The sequence below is a fragment of the Pygoscelis adeliae genome, unplaced genomic scaffold, assembly GCF_000699105.1.
Source record: "Pygoscelis adeliae isolate BGI_AS28 unplaced genomic scaffold, ASM69910v1 Scaffold57, whole genome shotgun sequence".
NCBI lineage: Eukaryota > Metazoa > Chordata > Aves > Sphenisciformes > Spheniscidae > Pygoscelis > Pygoscelis adeliae.
The window spans coordinates 2,469,180-2,485,205 of NW_008825615.1; the positions used below are offsets into that span (position 1 = coordinate 2,469,180).

The 16,026-nt window shown below is 40.8% G+C and overlaps 1 protein-coding gene across 1 annotated transcript in view; it reads left to right on the forward strand.

Moving 5' to 3' along the window:
* SNAP91 (synaptosomal-associated protein, 91kDa) overlaps positions 1 to 16,026 on the forward strand; it is a 70,853-nt gene that overhangs the window by 50,204 nt on the left and 4,623 nt on the right. The window contains exons 18-28 of the mRNA XM_009333223.1: positions 3 to 74; positions 282 to 359; positions 464 to 535; positions 978 to 1,061; positions 1,938 to 2,021; positions 8,173 to 8,310; positions 9,589 to 9,738; positions 11,073 to 11,103; positions 12,327 to 12,438; positions 15,428 to 15,511; positions 15,582 to 15,686. Of these exons, the coding sequence (XP_009331498.1) occupies positions 3 to 74; positions 282 to 359; positions 464 to 535; positions 978 to 1,061; positions 1,938 to 2,021; positions 8,173 to 8,310; positions 9,589 to 9,738; positions 11,073 to 11,103; positions 12,327 to 12,438; positions 15,428 to 15,511; positions 15,582 to 15,686 (1,010 nt within the window). The remainder of the gene's footprint in view (positions 1 to 2; positions 75 to 281; positions 360 to 463; positions 536 to 977; positions 1,062 to 1,937; positions 2,022 to 8,172; positions 8,311 to 9,588; positions 9,739 to 11,072; positions 11,104 to 12,326; positions 12,439 to 15,427; positions 15,512 to 15,581; positions 15,687 to 16,026) is intronic.

The following is a 16,026-nucleotide window of genomic DNA, read 5'->3' on the forward strand; positions in this document are numbered from 1 at the left end:
TCCCCCTCCCACTGCTGCCACCACTTCTGCTACCGCCACCACCTCCGCTCCTCCTGCTCTAGATATCTTTGGTGGTAATTTTGTTTTTAACTCTTGGATTCTGGTGGATTGATCTGTCAGGAGCACAGAACAAACAAATCATTGTTGCATGCGTGCTGTGTGCTAGGCTTTCAAACCAGAGAGCCTATTAACTCTAAATACAATGTGCAAAACTTGAAAGTTCTGCTTTCGGTCCCGCCTTTCAAAGATGAGTTAAAGACGTGTTATGTTCTTGGCCTTAGATTTATTTGAGTCTGTTCCTGATGTACCTGCAGCACCTAAACCAGATGCTACTCCTAGCATAGATCTCTTTGGTACAGGTAAAGAGAGAATTCTTCCAGTACTCTGCTGCTTTGATGCTGTGTAATGGTGTAAACTGACTTGAATGATACTTACTTCTCGTTTTTTCTTTCATTTCTGGAAGATGCTTTTTCATCTCCGCCGCATGGAGCGTCTCCTGTGCCTGAGAGTTCTCTCACTGCTGATCTCTTATCTGGTGAGTGCTTGTCTTCACAGGCCGTCCTACAGGGGTTTTTTTCCTCGAGTAAAAAAAATAAGACTTACTGCCAATTTACGTCTTTAAGCTGAAATACTAAGTTGTGGGTTTGTTGACACTTTGGTCACAAGATTAGCAGCTGCTGAAGATGCGAACCATGAAGTGGCTGACACTGAAGTTGAGTAAGTGATGTGGTTGTTGAGAGAGTAAATCCTCCTCTAAGCATAAGAAAATTCTTAATTAACAATGTTTTCTTTAAAGTACTGTGGTTTTCAGTTGCTGTGTGAGAAACGTATCGCTTTCTGTTTGCAGTTCTGAAGACTGTTACCTGAATTTACCGACCCTGTGGTTCTAACTGGTGGAGCCCACGTGGCTTTGAAATATTTAGCTATCATTGTTGCCTTGCTGATACTAAATATTATTTATCCTATGCTTACTGCAGTGGATGCATTTGCAGCCCCCTCTCCTCTACCCACTGCCTCTCCAGCAAAGGTGGATTCTTCAGGTGTGATTGACCTATTTGGTGGTGGGTATTTTTTCTTTCCTCACCACTTCAGAGTTGAATCACTTAATTTTAATTACCTTTGTGCTTGGCTAAAGCTGCAGTTTCCCCTTCTCACAGCTTTTCTATGTAGCATCACGGCTAATACTAGCCTGTCCAGTTCTTTGTATTGCACAACAACGAACTGCAAATAAGCTGTCAGTGTGGTCATTCTGTTGTCATGACACCTGCCATTCTGTCTTCAGTCAATGCATGTATGGCTCTTCCTCAGAGGTCCAATGAAAGTCTGTTGTGTTCTTTTTTCTTCTTTGCAACTCTCTATGGTCACGTTGTTTTCTCTGTTCTGTTTCTCAAAGCAGCTGAAGTTTTGAGGGTGACTTGTCTCAAACTGGGTATCTGAATTACAGGATTTTTGTTGGATTTGACAAAATGGAAATTAGGATGGGCACAACCAACTCCAGCAGTGCTGTAGAACAGGAATGTTGCTTTGAAGTAATGAATTTTCAAATATTAGTGAAATGTTCTTCTAAAAAGACTTAATGTGAGTCAGTAAGTAGGTTGTGGCTGGAATTACTCCAATCTGTCATCCGATGCATTCATCTCCAAAGGGCTTAAGCCTCTCATCTAGAACACTGTGGTTTGTTAGGGTTTTCTGAGAAGAGGCTCAACTAAAAGAAAAGAGATTTCTTTCAAGTGCTGGTTTGTTGCACCTCCTTTTTTCCACCTGAGCTTTGCATCCATGGTACTGCTCTGCAATAAAGATGGCCAAGCACTTTCATTTTCTTCTGATGAATGAAATGGTTATCCTTTTGTCATCTTTTGTTTACGATAAGTGATGAATTGATGCATTTAATATTGAACTCTTTGCTTTTTCTTGATGCTTTCTGGAATTCCCTTTAGATGCTTTTGGAAGTAGTGCTTCTGAACCCCAGCCCGCAACCCAGGCTGCTTCTAGTTCTTCAGCTTCTGCAGACCTACTTGCCGGTAATAAAGAACTTCTAAAAACTTCTTATTTTAAGGCAAAACTAAGAAATGGTCTTTGAAATCTCTTATGTTCCTTGGGTGTAAGTGGACTTTTGCAGTGGAATAAAATTCTTGTTCACAAGATTTCTTAGTACTTTAGACGTCTTAAATTAAAACTACAGTGATCTATAATGGAGGCACTGTCCTGAAGTACAAGTTAACTTCCTAGATTATCTTCTTCCCATGCTCTTCATTTTCCTACCTCCTACACAAGCCTTATTTTTCTCTACTGTTTACTGAATAGGAGTGTATACATAAAGTTTCTTTGGCTGGCTCTAGCTGTACTTAAGTTAAGCAGTATTGCAGGCTATGCTACTTATTCCTTACTACTAATTCACCTTTGTTTCTTGGTTGATTTAGTTGAGGCAGGTTACACACTTAAATGTTAAGAGCTTGAATTAATAACTTGGTAGCAGTCTTGCATTTAGCCAAGGAGAGTGGGGTGATGAGAGCTTTTCTGAGCACAAGGGCATAGAAGTGATAGAGACCCTCTCCTTATACTGGGTGAGATGAGGTCTGTGCTAGTGCTGAATGTGGCGTCACTATCACACCTATTTCGAAGGTTGAATAACTGTATTGTTGTAGTCTGCATCCTACAGGTAAGCAGCTTCAGCTGAATTCTGTTTGTACCATTCTCCAAAATTCGTGCTGTACCATGTATTTTAGTGGCTATAGTGATTGTGCTAAACAGTTGTGACTCCCCCCACCCCAGCTTGAAGTTTGTAGAGAACAAGATCCCAGCATGTCTTCCTCAGGTTTAAAGGAAACTAACAACGCATTTCTGGTTTGAGGAAGACTTGGCTTAGTTTCCCCCGTGTTTCTGAAAGGTGAATTTGTCAGTAGAATTAGTTGGTAGGTTATCCTTCATGAACTTTGAAGATGATTGTTAGCTTCATACTAACAACACCTTTGACTTTACTTCTGAGCTGGAGTGATAGTCTGCCCTTTATGCAACTGCTAAGCACTCTAGGTATGGTGGGCCCTGACGTCAGTTGCTGTCTGTATGTCTGCAGGTCTCTCATGCCAACTTACACTGTATCAGAAGTCCAACCCTGTGTATGTTTTGCCTTTATATGCTCGTGAGAGGTCCTCCGTTGTATGAGGAATACATAATGTAAGTGAGATACCTCAGTATGTAATCTGCTCTAAGTGCTGTGAGTTGGTACAAGTGGGTGCTTGCGCGCTGAAGCCATCTCAGAAGAGGACACATTTTCTAGTACCTGCTCTAAGTGTGGGCATCACCTAGTTGTGCTGCAGGAAGGTAGAAGTAGTCTAGATGATAATAATGTATATGTCCATTCTCAATCGGTTCTAGTGCTGGCAAGCCAGCTACTTGAAGTGGGACATAATGTGTAAATGCATGCTAAAACTTTAGTACAGGCACCTTCATGATTTTAAGGTAGAAGACCACCTTTTGTTTTAATATTGCTTCAATAGGTCTTTGTATTAGTTAGTCTATGGATAGCTTAAAGGTGGAGATCAGGCTTTAACTATTAGATTCTGAAACATACCAGTCATTTGCAGTTATGTGTGTTATTGGGGGACTGGGTACAAAGATGTTGTCAGGCAGAAGCCGATTCTGCTTATGCAAACATTACAATACAATATATTTTATGTCCTTATCTGTAACTAAGCTTAAGTTCCAGTAGGAATTATGCTCCAGATGGCTTAAACTTCAGCAGTGTGCTCTCTGAATCTGATGAGTCACATTAAATCAAAACCTAAATTATAAAAGGGATGTTATAAGTCTGAATACTCAAGCAGACCTGAAGCAGTTGGGGTGAACAAATGATTTTTTTAAAATTCTATTTTATTTTTGCTTTGACTGTACATTCAAAAGGGCTCCAAGTAGATTTGAATATTTTTTGGCAGATACGGAGAGCCTATAAACGTTACAGCATATTGCTAAGCATTTGTTCACCCTAGATAATGGCAGATATACAGCCTGCAGTGTAATCCAGTTTTAAATTTAAGAGTGTCCAGAATTCATATGGTGGCTGAAGGCTTGTCCTTCATGGTTTATGAGTGTTTGGTTGTACTAAGTGTTTATATGCATAATGTTACGAGTATACTTGCTATGCATCATTGTCTTAAGTGTTCTGCTGTCAAATAAGTTTCTAGTCTCTTCTTGGCTCGCTTAGAAAATATGGTAGAATTTTTTTCATACTCTTCTAAGCCTCTCAGCAGATGAGACTAGAACTATGCTGATAAATACAATAGTCTAGCCATTTTCCCTTCTAGATCTTTCTATCCAATTAAACTGTGTGCATGTGTATCCCAGAACACATGAACTAATAGCGTGTTCTTATAAGAAATCTTACTTGTGTAAGTAAAAGCAACCTCAAAATCGGGCAGTTGGGGATGACACATCTAACTCGGTTGCTGCTGTTTCTGCAGGCTCACTCTGGGTCTCCTAGACAACTAGGAACTTAAACTCTTAAAGCATTTTTATGGATTCTGTGCCTGACGTTGCTGTTAAATTGCGCAAGGCTAAAAGCTATGGAATTAAGACCAGTTGTCATGCAAACTTCACCTGAAGCTGGAGAGAACTCTCTTCTGTAGCTGGAGAAACAGACACTTTATGGGGCTTTGCAAAAGCTTACATAACTTTCTAAACAGAATCTTATAAATGGATATTAAGTCATGCCCTGCTGCCAAGCTCCTTGTTCTCACTCAGGACACGGAAAGGATCTAACTGAGCACAGGGTCTTTAGATGGCTCCAGTGCTTTAGGAATTGCTGCAGTCAGCTGCCTTTGTCATCCCTGTATCTTGTCAACCTGCTTGTCGTCTGATTCTTTGGAGATTAATACTTGTTTGCAGATAGTTGAATACATGGAGCTTTGCCTTAGGACAGGTGATGAACCAGGAGAGAGTTTGTAGGTAAGGATCAGAGGACGGGCCAGCACTGGTGATGTTATAGTAGGTGTCTGCTACAGACTGCCTGATCAAGAAGAGGCAGTAGAGGAAGCTTTTTTTTTTTTAGGCAGCTGGAGAAAGCCTCACTGTCACAGGCTTTGGCACTCACGGGCAACTTTAAGCACCATAGTATGTGCTGGAAGGGCAATATGGCTGGGTGCCGGTAATCCAGGGGACTTCTGGAATGTATTAGAGAATTTCTTGATGCGGGTGATCAAGACGTACCAGAGTGAGTTCAGTGGAGGGCCACTGAGATGGTGACTGGTGCACATGACATATGAGGAGAGGCTGAGGACTGGGTCCATTCAGCCTTGAAAAGAGAAGGCAAAAGGGAGGCTTTATAGGTGTCTAAACTACCTCACTGGAGGATACAGAGAAGATTAGCCAGGTTCTTCTTGGAGGTGCACAGTGACAGGAAAAAAGGCATGTGGGTGGGAAATTCCAGTTAAATACTGGATTTTTACTTTTATTTTTTTTACCATGAGGATGGTCAGATATGACAACAGGCCGCCCAGAGAGGCAGTGAAATCTCTTCTCTTGGAAGTGCCAAGGCAAATCTCTGGGCAACCTGATTTGATTAGACCAGCTTTGGGCAGGCTGACTTCCAGAGGTCCCTTCCAACCTAAATTATCCCGTGACAAACCCACTTCAAGAATGGACCTTGGAGAGCTGAGGGCAGATCTCTGATCGCAGTGCGTTTGTCCAGATTCAGAGTTAGCATCTGTGAGCATGTGGCTTGCTGTGGACTAGGATTTGGGTAATAAGAGCTTGTTGGTGCCGGAACCCTGAAGTAGGCCTAATAAACACAGGAAAGCTCACGCAGGCTTTTGAAATGCTCTTCACTTCAGACTGCAGAAAGCAGGCTGCTCGGTTTCCCGCTCCTGCTTCCTTGGCTCCAGCCAGTGCCCTTGCTCAGTAGTATCTGAAGGGACCAGTTTAAGTTACGATCTGAAGTGGTTTTGGTCATTGCCAGCAATCTGGCAAGCTTCAGCTGAAGGACGTAATTTATGAGGTGTTTCTAACCAGGTTGTGTTCTCCTGGACTTGTAGTGCACAGTCAAGTTTTCTGTCCTCTCCCAGCTGTGTCTGGGGCCAATGTATTTGTTCATATAGGCCAGGCGTTCCACAACTAAAACCTGTCTGCTGGCGGTACAGCAAGTTGCTGGCCTGGTGCCCAGGACCCAGTGATGGCACACCACTCTCATTTCCCTACTGAGGGTTTCGGTTTGAATACAATTAGCTACTGCTGACTCACTTCTCTTCTGAAATATGCACCTGATGTGTAAGTAAGTCTGATGCATCAAGTGTGTGTGTATAAATTTCTTTCTTTCAACATTTGTTAAGTGTTTGGTGTTTTACTTTGTTCTCTGAGAAAGCAAAGTTTTTGGGGAGAGCGTCTGAGATCTCACAGTAACAATTGATATAGTTGTTGCTCACAATTTGAGCACAAGTCCTTTATGTTGAATTCTAGCCTGTCTCATAGTTAAATGTCTGGCAGGTGCTTGATTTCATAGCTGGGAAATGTGCTGTTGTCACTGTTTGTAAGACGTCTGCATAATGTGCTGTAATTGATATACCCTGTGACCATGGAAAGCAGTTTGGATAAAAAAGTGGTTAGAAAATCTTCAGAATTTTCTTTATTTTCCCATTTTTAAAAAGCTGACTTCCCCAGTGAACTGGTAACTAAAGAAAGCTGAAGAAAGAAGAGGAAGAAAGGAATTAGTTTACTGCTTAAACAAGAGTGGTAGAAACTATATCAGTAAAAAGACAGAAAGTAACGATAAGGGTTTAATATAAATAGATATTCTCTTCTTAATTGATAAGTTGTATTTAGTACTTAATTTCAACAATGTGACTGTTGGAGTAGCATGCTTATTTTTTGAGATTTCATCCACATGACAAGATCAGTATTTACTTTCGGATGAGAATAGGACTTAAAATGGTCTCTACAAATTGGAGAAAATTATCTAAAGGAGAAATTTCAAACGAGTACATATTCAAGCTTCTGTCCATAGGCAGCAATGATTAGCTGGACAAATAAGGACAGTAGACTGTAAGGCAGGACATTCCCTGAAAAGAAACTAAAGACGGTGGTAGAGCACTGACTCGTCACTGCCTTGTGCTCAGCTGTGGCAAAATAATATGCTTCCTACTCTGATATAGGGGGGAAAAATGTACAGCCTGCAGGTTGTGCAGAGTGCTCTTCCTGCTGCATTTGCGTAGTCGCGGTTGGAGCACTAAGCTCAGATCTGATCCTTTCTATGCAAGGGCAGCTGGGAAAAAACAAGGCTGAGAGACTGAAGATGTAGTATAGAGGCCTTGGACATCACTGTCAAGAAGAGATTGAATAAGAGGAGTGGCTTGTAGGCTAGAGAGAATTGAGAAAGTGTCATATGTCTGTTCTCATTTTGACGGAGTCTTTGCATATTTAATCAGTTTCCAGAGTCTATAGATAATACAAATAAGCTTAAATTGCGAGGGAGATTGAATTATATACAGGGCAAGGGAGGGACTTTAAGAATAGTCAAGCATGGGAATGCGTTGCTTGTAGACTAGAGAATCTCCATGAGTAGGGTTTATTTATATAAATATAGGGTTTATAATATATACGTTAACCTTAATCATGGAGATTCTCCAGCCTACAAGCAGTTCGCTTGTGGATGCTGTTGATCCTGCTTTGGCATGGGGGGGGGGGGGGGGGTAGCTTGAAGACATCTTGACGAGGGAGACCAGGATGTTTTAAGATGGTGAGAGAGGCTAAACTGGATTAGTAAAACACTTCCTTCTGAATTGAGATTCCAAAGTAGTTGATGGGTGATCATATGCTTTTCTCAAGTTAGTCCTCTGTTCTCTTTTTTCTGAACTAATTCTTGTTTGTTGCATTCTGCCTGTGAGATTACTTACCTAGAACAGTAGTGTATAGTACTGGAAAAATTGTGTTCTATGCTCCGTTGGTCTGCCTCTGCAGAAATCTAAATAACAAACATTAAAGTTTTTATTGGTGACTCCCACAAAATCTTGAATTCCCTGGATCATACCTGGCATACCAAGGATGCTTGTGTAGTACTGAATTATTTACAATGGTCTAGTAAGAATTGTCTGTATCATTCTGCCTTCTATAGATTGAGCTTTTGTTAAACATAGCCCAACAAGACTGACTCTAATGTCCACACCTCTCTTATGTGGCTTTTTAAAGGCTTTGGAGGTTCTTTTATTGCTCCCTCTCCATCACCATCCCCAGTTACTCCAGCTCAAACCAGCTTACTACAGCCTAACTTTGATGCAGCTTTTGGGACAACAGCTCCAACGACTGGCAGTTCGTTTGATGCATCAGGTGAGTCACAGGGTTTCCTCCTGTGGATTTTCTAATGTGTTTTATGTGTTAGATGAGTTAATGACACCATATTTAGGCTCTGAGTACAAGCAATATCAGTGATTTCCCTGTTCCTTCTCCACTGGAAGAACTCAGGGTGGTGGTTAGACTGATGTGTGCCCAAGAGCTCTCTGTACCCATTTTTTTATTCTACCATGTCAGTAAAAAACAAACTAGTGTGAACATCATCCTTGCATGTGCTTGACTGCATGAATCAGGAATTACTCAAGGAAAACACTGTTCTGTAAATCAAGTTTATGGGCAAGTCATCTTGCTGCTGCTGCTGAAGCTGTTCTTGAGCTTGCATGGCACCTGAAGGTACACAAAACGGAGACTGAGATCGTGTTCTCTGCCTGACTATAAGCTTAAACTTTCATCACTGCTATCATTTTGTTTGTATCTCTTCCATTCTATGTTTTCCATGCTGGGTCCTTGCTACAAACTTAAAATTGGTGAGTTCTGCAACTGTACAAGAAAAAAAGGTTGAAGTAGTACTGCTGCTTGGTTATTTGGTTGCTTGCCAGTGCACATGCTACCCCTTCCTGTTGACTTTGCATTAGCATGTACCTCAAATACAGATCAGAAGATAGAATGCTGGCATGAGATGTACCAGGCGGTTTGACTTCAAGGGATCTAAAAAATGAACTTCTGAGTTAGATGACCGGACTAAGGAGGCTAGCTCTGTCAGAGTGGATGGTTCTGGTTCCTTCTGATCTCATAAGGTGTTAGTAGGTTTTCCCGATCCCCCGCTGCTTGCAAGTGAATAGTAACATCTTGAAACTTTCAATCCTGTTGCCGTTACATGTCAAGGTATAAGACTGCCTTTGCCACAGTAATTCTGACTGGTGTTTGCAAGACGTTAATTTTAAAAATGTTTAAATGAATATCTCCTGACAAACGTGTATGCATCTGACATCTAAGGATGGCTGTAAGAAAAATAGTGTCACGTGGAAGTGGTGCTGTATCTCTGTAGATTCAACTCTCCCATTAAAGTCCTTTTAGGCATGTCCTCTCATATTAGTTCTCATCGGTATAGCTTTTTCAGGATTACCGTACATTCAGTGTCTAGTAAAACAACATGCATGCCCTTGTTGGCATTACTTTTAATGTCAAATGGTGTTTTGGGTAAGACTTGTGATGTGGTTGTCTGTGCTATATTTGTTGGAGCAACAGCAAAGTGGCAGGTAGTGGTTTTCTTACCACAGCTGCTGTTCTAACCCACTTTCCTTTCACTTCCAGTGTTTGATGGCTTAGGTGATCTTCTTATGCCAACTATGGTTCCTTCTGGTCAGTCTGTAGCACCTTCAGCCACAGCAACAGTCACTGCTTCAGCAGCAAGCAAAGGCCTCGGAAGTGATCTTGATTCGTCTCTTGCAAACTTAGTAGGCAGTAAGTGACAAATTTTGGTTTTAAGTGGTGTGACATACAGCTATGTTACTTTTCCACGGAGCCAAATACCTGTCTATTTTAGCTTGCTTCAATGTCCTCCTGTTTCCCTGGGGAGATCAAGAAAGCTATAGGCAGGAATAAGGCCTGATTCAGATAGCTGGTAGTCTGGGTTCGTAACTTGTCCTTCTTTGTGCCCAGGATCTGAGTCAAATAATGGGATCTGTGTGGTAGGTACGATTTGTAACATGTGAACGTCCCAGGTACATTCAGGGGCATATCAGACTCTTAATGGATGTGCTCCTGTGTAATAACAGATGGAAAGGTGAAAATTGTCCAAAGCTTCTGATAGCACGGTGGAATTTAAGCAGAAAAGCTGGTGGACACAAATAGCTGACTTCTTGCTTAATGAGAGGAGGAGTAGCAGTGGGGTGAGGAGTGCACAACAGCCAAGAACAGACCTTCTCTCAGACAGTGAACTTTCCAAAACATGGTCTTGAAATGCTAAACTAAAAAAATGTTCTCTTTCCTATAGTAGTAAAAGGGCTAGAGCCTTTATAACTAGAGATCAGTAGCTGCAGCCCCCCAAAAAACCCAACAGAGGCCCACCTAGGCTAAGGTGTAATACTCCTGAAGTTGTACTTTGGAGGATTGTATACTCTGTTAGTATATGTAAACACACCACAGCAAAGATATAACTGATCTTATGATGCATACTCTTCTGTTAGGTGCGGGGGGAAACTACCATGCTTAGAAGTCAGCAGGACTCTTAATCACTTGAAACCTCTTCTGCAAGTCACTTGGTATATCCAAGTTTCGGGGAGAAAATCAAACTCAGCAATCTGTGACTTACAGGACTTGTACTGGTCATGTGAGAAGAGTTTTCTTTAAAACTTAGCTTAAAACTTCTTCCAAAGAGTAATTGAGGAAACTACTTGGAGTTCCCATGTATGATAGAGCAGATAAAACAGTGCAAAACTTCCAGGTAAAGTTCAGATTTATGTCTATGTGAAAAATAGCTTTTATTTCCGTATGTACGATGAGGAACAGAAACTAGTGTTGTCACTAGTAGACCTGAATATATTGTTACTTTGGTTTGCTTCTGGAGCAAAAATGGCTTCCTCAAGTATAAGACATCTGCAGTGTTCCTCAAAAGTTTGTCCTGAAGAAGGGGTAGATGTGGCCAGTCCTCTGATGCTGTCTAAATGAAGACAGCCAAAACTTTATTACTCTCTATAAACCCATGTGCAATGAAACATGAGCTGTTACTTTGACATGCTTTAATTTACTAAACACGTTACTTCTTTTTTTTTTTCCTTTTTTCTTAAAATTTTCAGATCTTGGAATTTCTGGTACCACTTCAAAAAAGTAAGTTCAACTTTATTTTAAAAAGAAAAGTTTTCAACTCTGCTGTGTAGTCTTACATCTATTTCAGTGTTTATTAAGAATCAATGAATTGGTTATGTGCCCCCTTCCCCCCAAAAAATCAGTTCAGAAAAATTCTGGAAAAAGTATTCTATTCTATGCAGGTTCACTGAATAATTAAGGTTAAATGTTCCTGACATAGCTTTTAAACTTGCTGGCTTTAATCTGAGTCTTAAATTTTTTTCTGTAAATTACTGTCTTCATATTGGATAGCTGATTTCCAAACAACTTAAAATGAACGAATAGTCCAGATAATAAATTGTATAGCTCCCCTCAGTAATCTAGGCTAATATGTAATAGTTTCTTATCTTTTTACAGACGCTGGATGTGCTTATCGTGTAGGCATTGGAATACTTGTAAAATAGAAAAGAAGTTCATTCCATGCAGTGAAAAGCTTCTTTTTGCAAGAAGAAATATTTACAGCATTGCATTTATTTTTGAATGTCTCTTCTTAATCTGATTGCTTACTTCTGTGCTGAGTCTTCCTCTGTATGCAAGACCAGTTTATGATGTGTGTACATTCAAAATGTTTTGTGCCTCTGTGGAGATGATAGGAGGGATATGTATAAACACATCATGAGATTTATCCCCAAAACTTAGCTTCCTTCAATCTACTCCATTCAAATGGTGTATCTTATTCTGGATAGAGCAGCCTCTAACAAAACCTGGTTTTGCAACAGCCCTTTTATTCTATGAATGACTTGTTTCTCTTGTATCTATCACCTTTTTTCAGAACTGAATGCTTTCCTCCTTCAACTGTCTGAGCAAGATTTCCAGCAATGAAATGACCTTTCAAAGACTTCTAGCAGGCAGCTCTACTGCCTGGCCCCAGTAGAATAGGCAGTAGCAGTCCCTCTTCCTACTTTGCAAGGGTATATGCAGTAATATGTTACCTTCAGTCAATACTAAGTAAAACTTCTCTTTAATTCTCACCACAAAGGCCATAACCATGTAACTGACTTCAGTATAGAGTGTACTGCTGTCTGCTGCTAACAACCCTTGAAACTGAGTGGCACTAAAAGTGTATCCTTCTGTTAATAACTTAAACTGCATACACCATAAACTAATGTAGCTGCAAGCCTAACGTTTATGTATACTGCCATTGGTTTTCATTTTCACTGTGAGGGTATGAAAATAATCGCGCTCTCTCTCTCCCTGTCTATTAGGGGAGACCTTCAGTGGAATGCTGGAGAGAAAAAGTTAACAGGAGGAGCCAACTGGCAGCCAAAAGTAGCACCTGCAACATGGTCAACTGGTGGTGTCCCAAGTGGTCCATTGGTAGGTGGTTAATCCATCGATGCCACTGGTATTGAAACCTCAGTATTTTGAGACTATGCAAGCATACGTGTAGGCACTGCTCCTGTCTACTTCAGCTAAAGAGTTTGCTTCTGTATAAATTATATGATTGTTTCAAGTCGTGTTTTTAAGACCAGATTTACAGCTGGCATAAATAAATCATTGAGTTCAGGTCAATGAAAATACACTAGCGTATGTATCAAGATGTTACTCTACATGTACACTTAATACCTGTGGACATTTCCAAGCGTGTGGTTAGCCGTATAGGTCTTGCCAGCACCAGGCCCAGGTTGATCGCCCAAAAGACAACGGTATTGATCCAAAGCTGAAGTACTGGAAGGAGAGGAAATAAATAGATTTGTTTTTTCAAGCTTTCCTGATGTTAGATTAGAAGTGGGTAGCTTGTTTAGCAGAGTAAAGCAGTCTGCTGGAAAAGTTAAGATTGCGCTGTAAAATGTGTCAGAAGGCACTAACTTTGAGAGAAGAGGGTTGAATTGAGCTAAAAATCTAAATATGGCACAAGAGCAACTTGGTCATGAGCAATCTGAAGAGGGATCATACCTCATCTCATCAAAGTCGCACAGGGCATAAAACAGCCTCCATTTGAAAAAAGTTGGGTTGGGAAGGGAAGCAAAGGACTGTCAAGGGGGAGCATGACTAGTTCAGTTCCCTGCTGCCACAGCCAGATGTTAATGTGACTCTGAGCATGTTCCAACTTGTTCCTTAACCTTATGGAAGATACAAGAATTCCCTGAACTTGATACTTCATTGAATGTATTAGTTGTAACGTCAACTTTTTTTCTTAATAGAAAGGCTGGGCAGTACTGTACAGTGTAAGTGAATTTTTTTGATCTCTTATTGTACTTACTAAACACGAAGATACTAACAGCACCTCATCTGCGCTACAGTTATTACCACTGGCTTAAAACTAGCTAGAAGCTACCTAACATGGCTCTTCTTGGACTTTCTGTCCAGCAGACAATTCTCAGGCAATGTGTTGAATATAGTAGTAGTGATTAACCATTTCTGTGCTGTAAGCTTGAAAATAATGGCTTCAAACTGTCTTTGCTTTACTTGGATGTGAACTATCTGACTCGTACTACCTGAAATTTCTAACTTCTGTGTCATCAGCCTGATCTTGTAGTGGTTTTACCATCTGATAAGTAACTAGCCTTTCTGGAAAGCTGGGTGGTTTTGATAGCATTTCATGAAACATGGGTGCTATATATATTTCTTCAAAATCATGCACTTAGGTATTTTTTGAAACCAAAGAAAACCAGATCTGCAGGAAGACTAAATGTGGAGACCAAAATGAAGCTTTCCTTCACGTCATTGTTGAACCACTTAAGTTTTCATCACTTCTTCCCTTCCTTGTGACCTTTCACCTTCTGGATTAAAATCAGCAGAATTTCATAAAAGCCCGTTCCCTCGAGTGACCCTAGTGCTTTGAGGCAAAAACAGATTCAGTTTGTGTGGCCATTTTCTTGGCATTTGCCTAACTGGATTTTGAGCTACAATGTGTTCGTCTGGCTGCAGTCAGATCACTGCACCTGATGTCATTAATCTGTGTCTTTCTATTCCTTGCTTTCCATACCTGAGTGTCCAGATGTTGGTTTTAGTTTGGGGACAGCTGTGCTGCTAGTGCAGTACAGCTTTTAATTGAAATGCTCCCCAGAAAACTTGCAGACTGGAAAAGAGGTTCATAATTATTAGCCAGAAACTGCAGGGTGTTTGCTGATTAATGAGTCTGGAACAGGTTATCTTGACTTGTCTCCAGTTTCCTAAGAAACTGGCATATTTCAGTCTGGAAGCAAGGATCAACCAAGGGCACTAAATGCAGCATTCACAGAAGTGGACTGTGCAGTGAGTAATTCCAGCGTATCTCCAGAGGTGCACTGTCCTTTGAACTGAAAGTGTGCTAGTTGCTCTCCAAGTGCGGTGGGATATACCTGACTCAAGGTAGGCGGTAAGGATGTGGAGGCTCAGGCATGACTCTACACCTTCTGTAATAGCTTGAGAAATTGTGCCAATATACTTAGGCCACACGATAGCAGTAATGAGATTCCTAAAAATCCTGCTACCATTTTTAAATCCCTTCCTTGAATGCTTCCTGCCTCTCTTCAGAATTCTTAATAATTTGGATTGTGTATACTTCTGTGAAAAGGAGAGACTTGGATACTTTCAAGGCCTTAAGGACACTCTATGCATGGGAAGTTACAGACAAGGGAACCAAAAGGGATGATGTGTAGGTTCTGCTAGGTAAGTGGGGTGGCCTTGTTGTGCTGTATATCCAGTCAGACTACTAAACTAACAGTTCTCTCTTCTTGAATCCTAGTGAAAGATCACCTTTTTTTTTTCTTGTGTTGTTTGAATGAAAATCTTAATTTAAGCATATGAGTGAAAAGCGTAACAAGATAAACTGAACTCTCCTTAGTAAAGTATGTAATGGTTGTGATTGTGGCTTAAGCATGTGAACTTACTCTTTAACTTAAATGAATCTCATGGCTTAAATACTTTTTTTTTTTAATTGGAAACTAATAATAGCAGTTATTTCCCTTAGCTTTACAATCTGCTTAAGCTTTACTAAAATACAGTGATACAAGTGCAAAAGTGTGTTGGGTATCAATTAGGAAATTTGGATGCTTTCTTACACTATGTAGAAGGAGGAGGAAAGTACATATTTTCTTGGGCCTATTTTGAGTTGTATTCAGTAAATAGACTCCATTCTCTTCATGAATGGAGTCTGTCACCCTTGCTTTCTTATGAAAAGGGAAGCTAAGCATCAGTGTAAGGATTCATTCAACTCTCATTCTTTGAAGTATTGCAGTTTTGAGGTTAGGTATTATCTGCTGCATAACAGTTGTACTTTCCAGAAAAACTCTGAGAATGCTGGAGACGCCATGCGGTTTCCAGATAGTTGGTGTTACAGAGATTCTTGCTTTTTTTTTTTTTTTTTTTTTTCATTTTTTAGACAGGAGCCGTGCCTCCAGCAAGTGCTGTTCCTGCCACAGGAGGTACTCCACCTGTCCCACAGCCAGGAGCAGCATTTGGGATGGTGAGTCTCTTCTGTTACGCTACTCTCCTTTCTTCACCCAGAACCCGACTCACACTGCATTAATTTACAGCCCCCAGCAGGCACGGGTGTACCTATGATGCCCCAGCAGCCAGTTATGTATGGGCAGCCTATGATGAGGCCACCATTTGGAGCTGCCACTGGCCCTGGTGTACAGGTAAGTGTTACTGCTAGATGAATGTTTAATTGCTCTCCATTTCTCTAGAAAGTAACTTGTGTGTATGCGTTATCTCAGTTCAATTCTAGCTGTAGGACTGTAAAAGAGATTTCTTATAGTATCAGCTGCCTGACTTAGAATCATAGAATCATTTAGGTTGGAAAAGACCCTTAAGATCATCAAGTCCAACCGTTAACCTAGCACTGCCAAGTCCACCACTAAACCATGTCCCTAAGCGCCACATCTACAGGCCTTTTAAATACCTCCAGGGATGGTGACTCAACCACGTCCCTGGGCAGCCTGTTCCAATGCTTGACAACCCTCTTGGTGAAGAAATTTT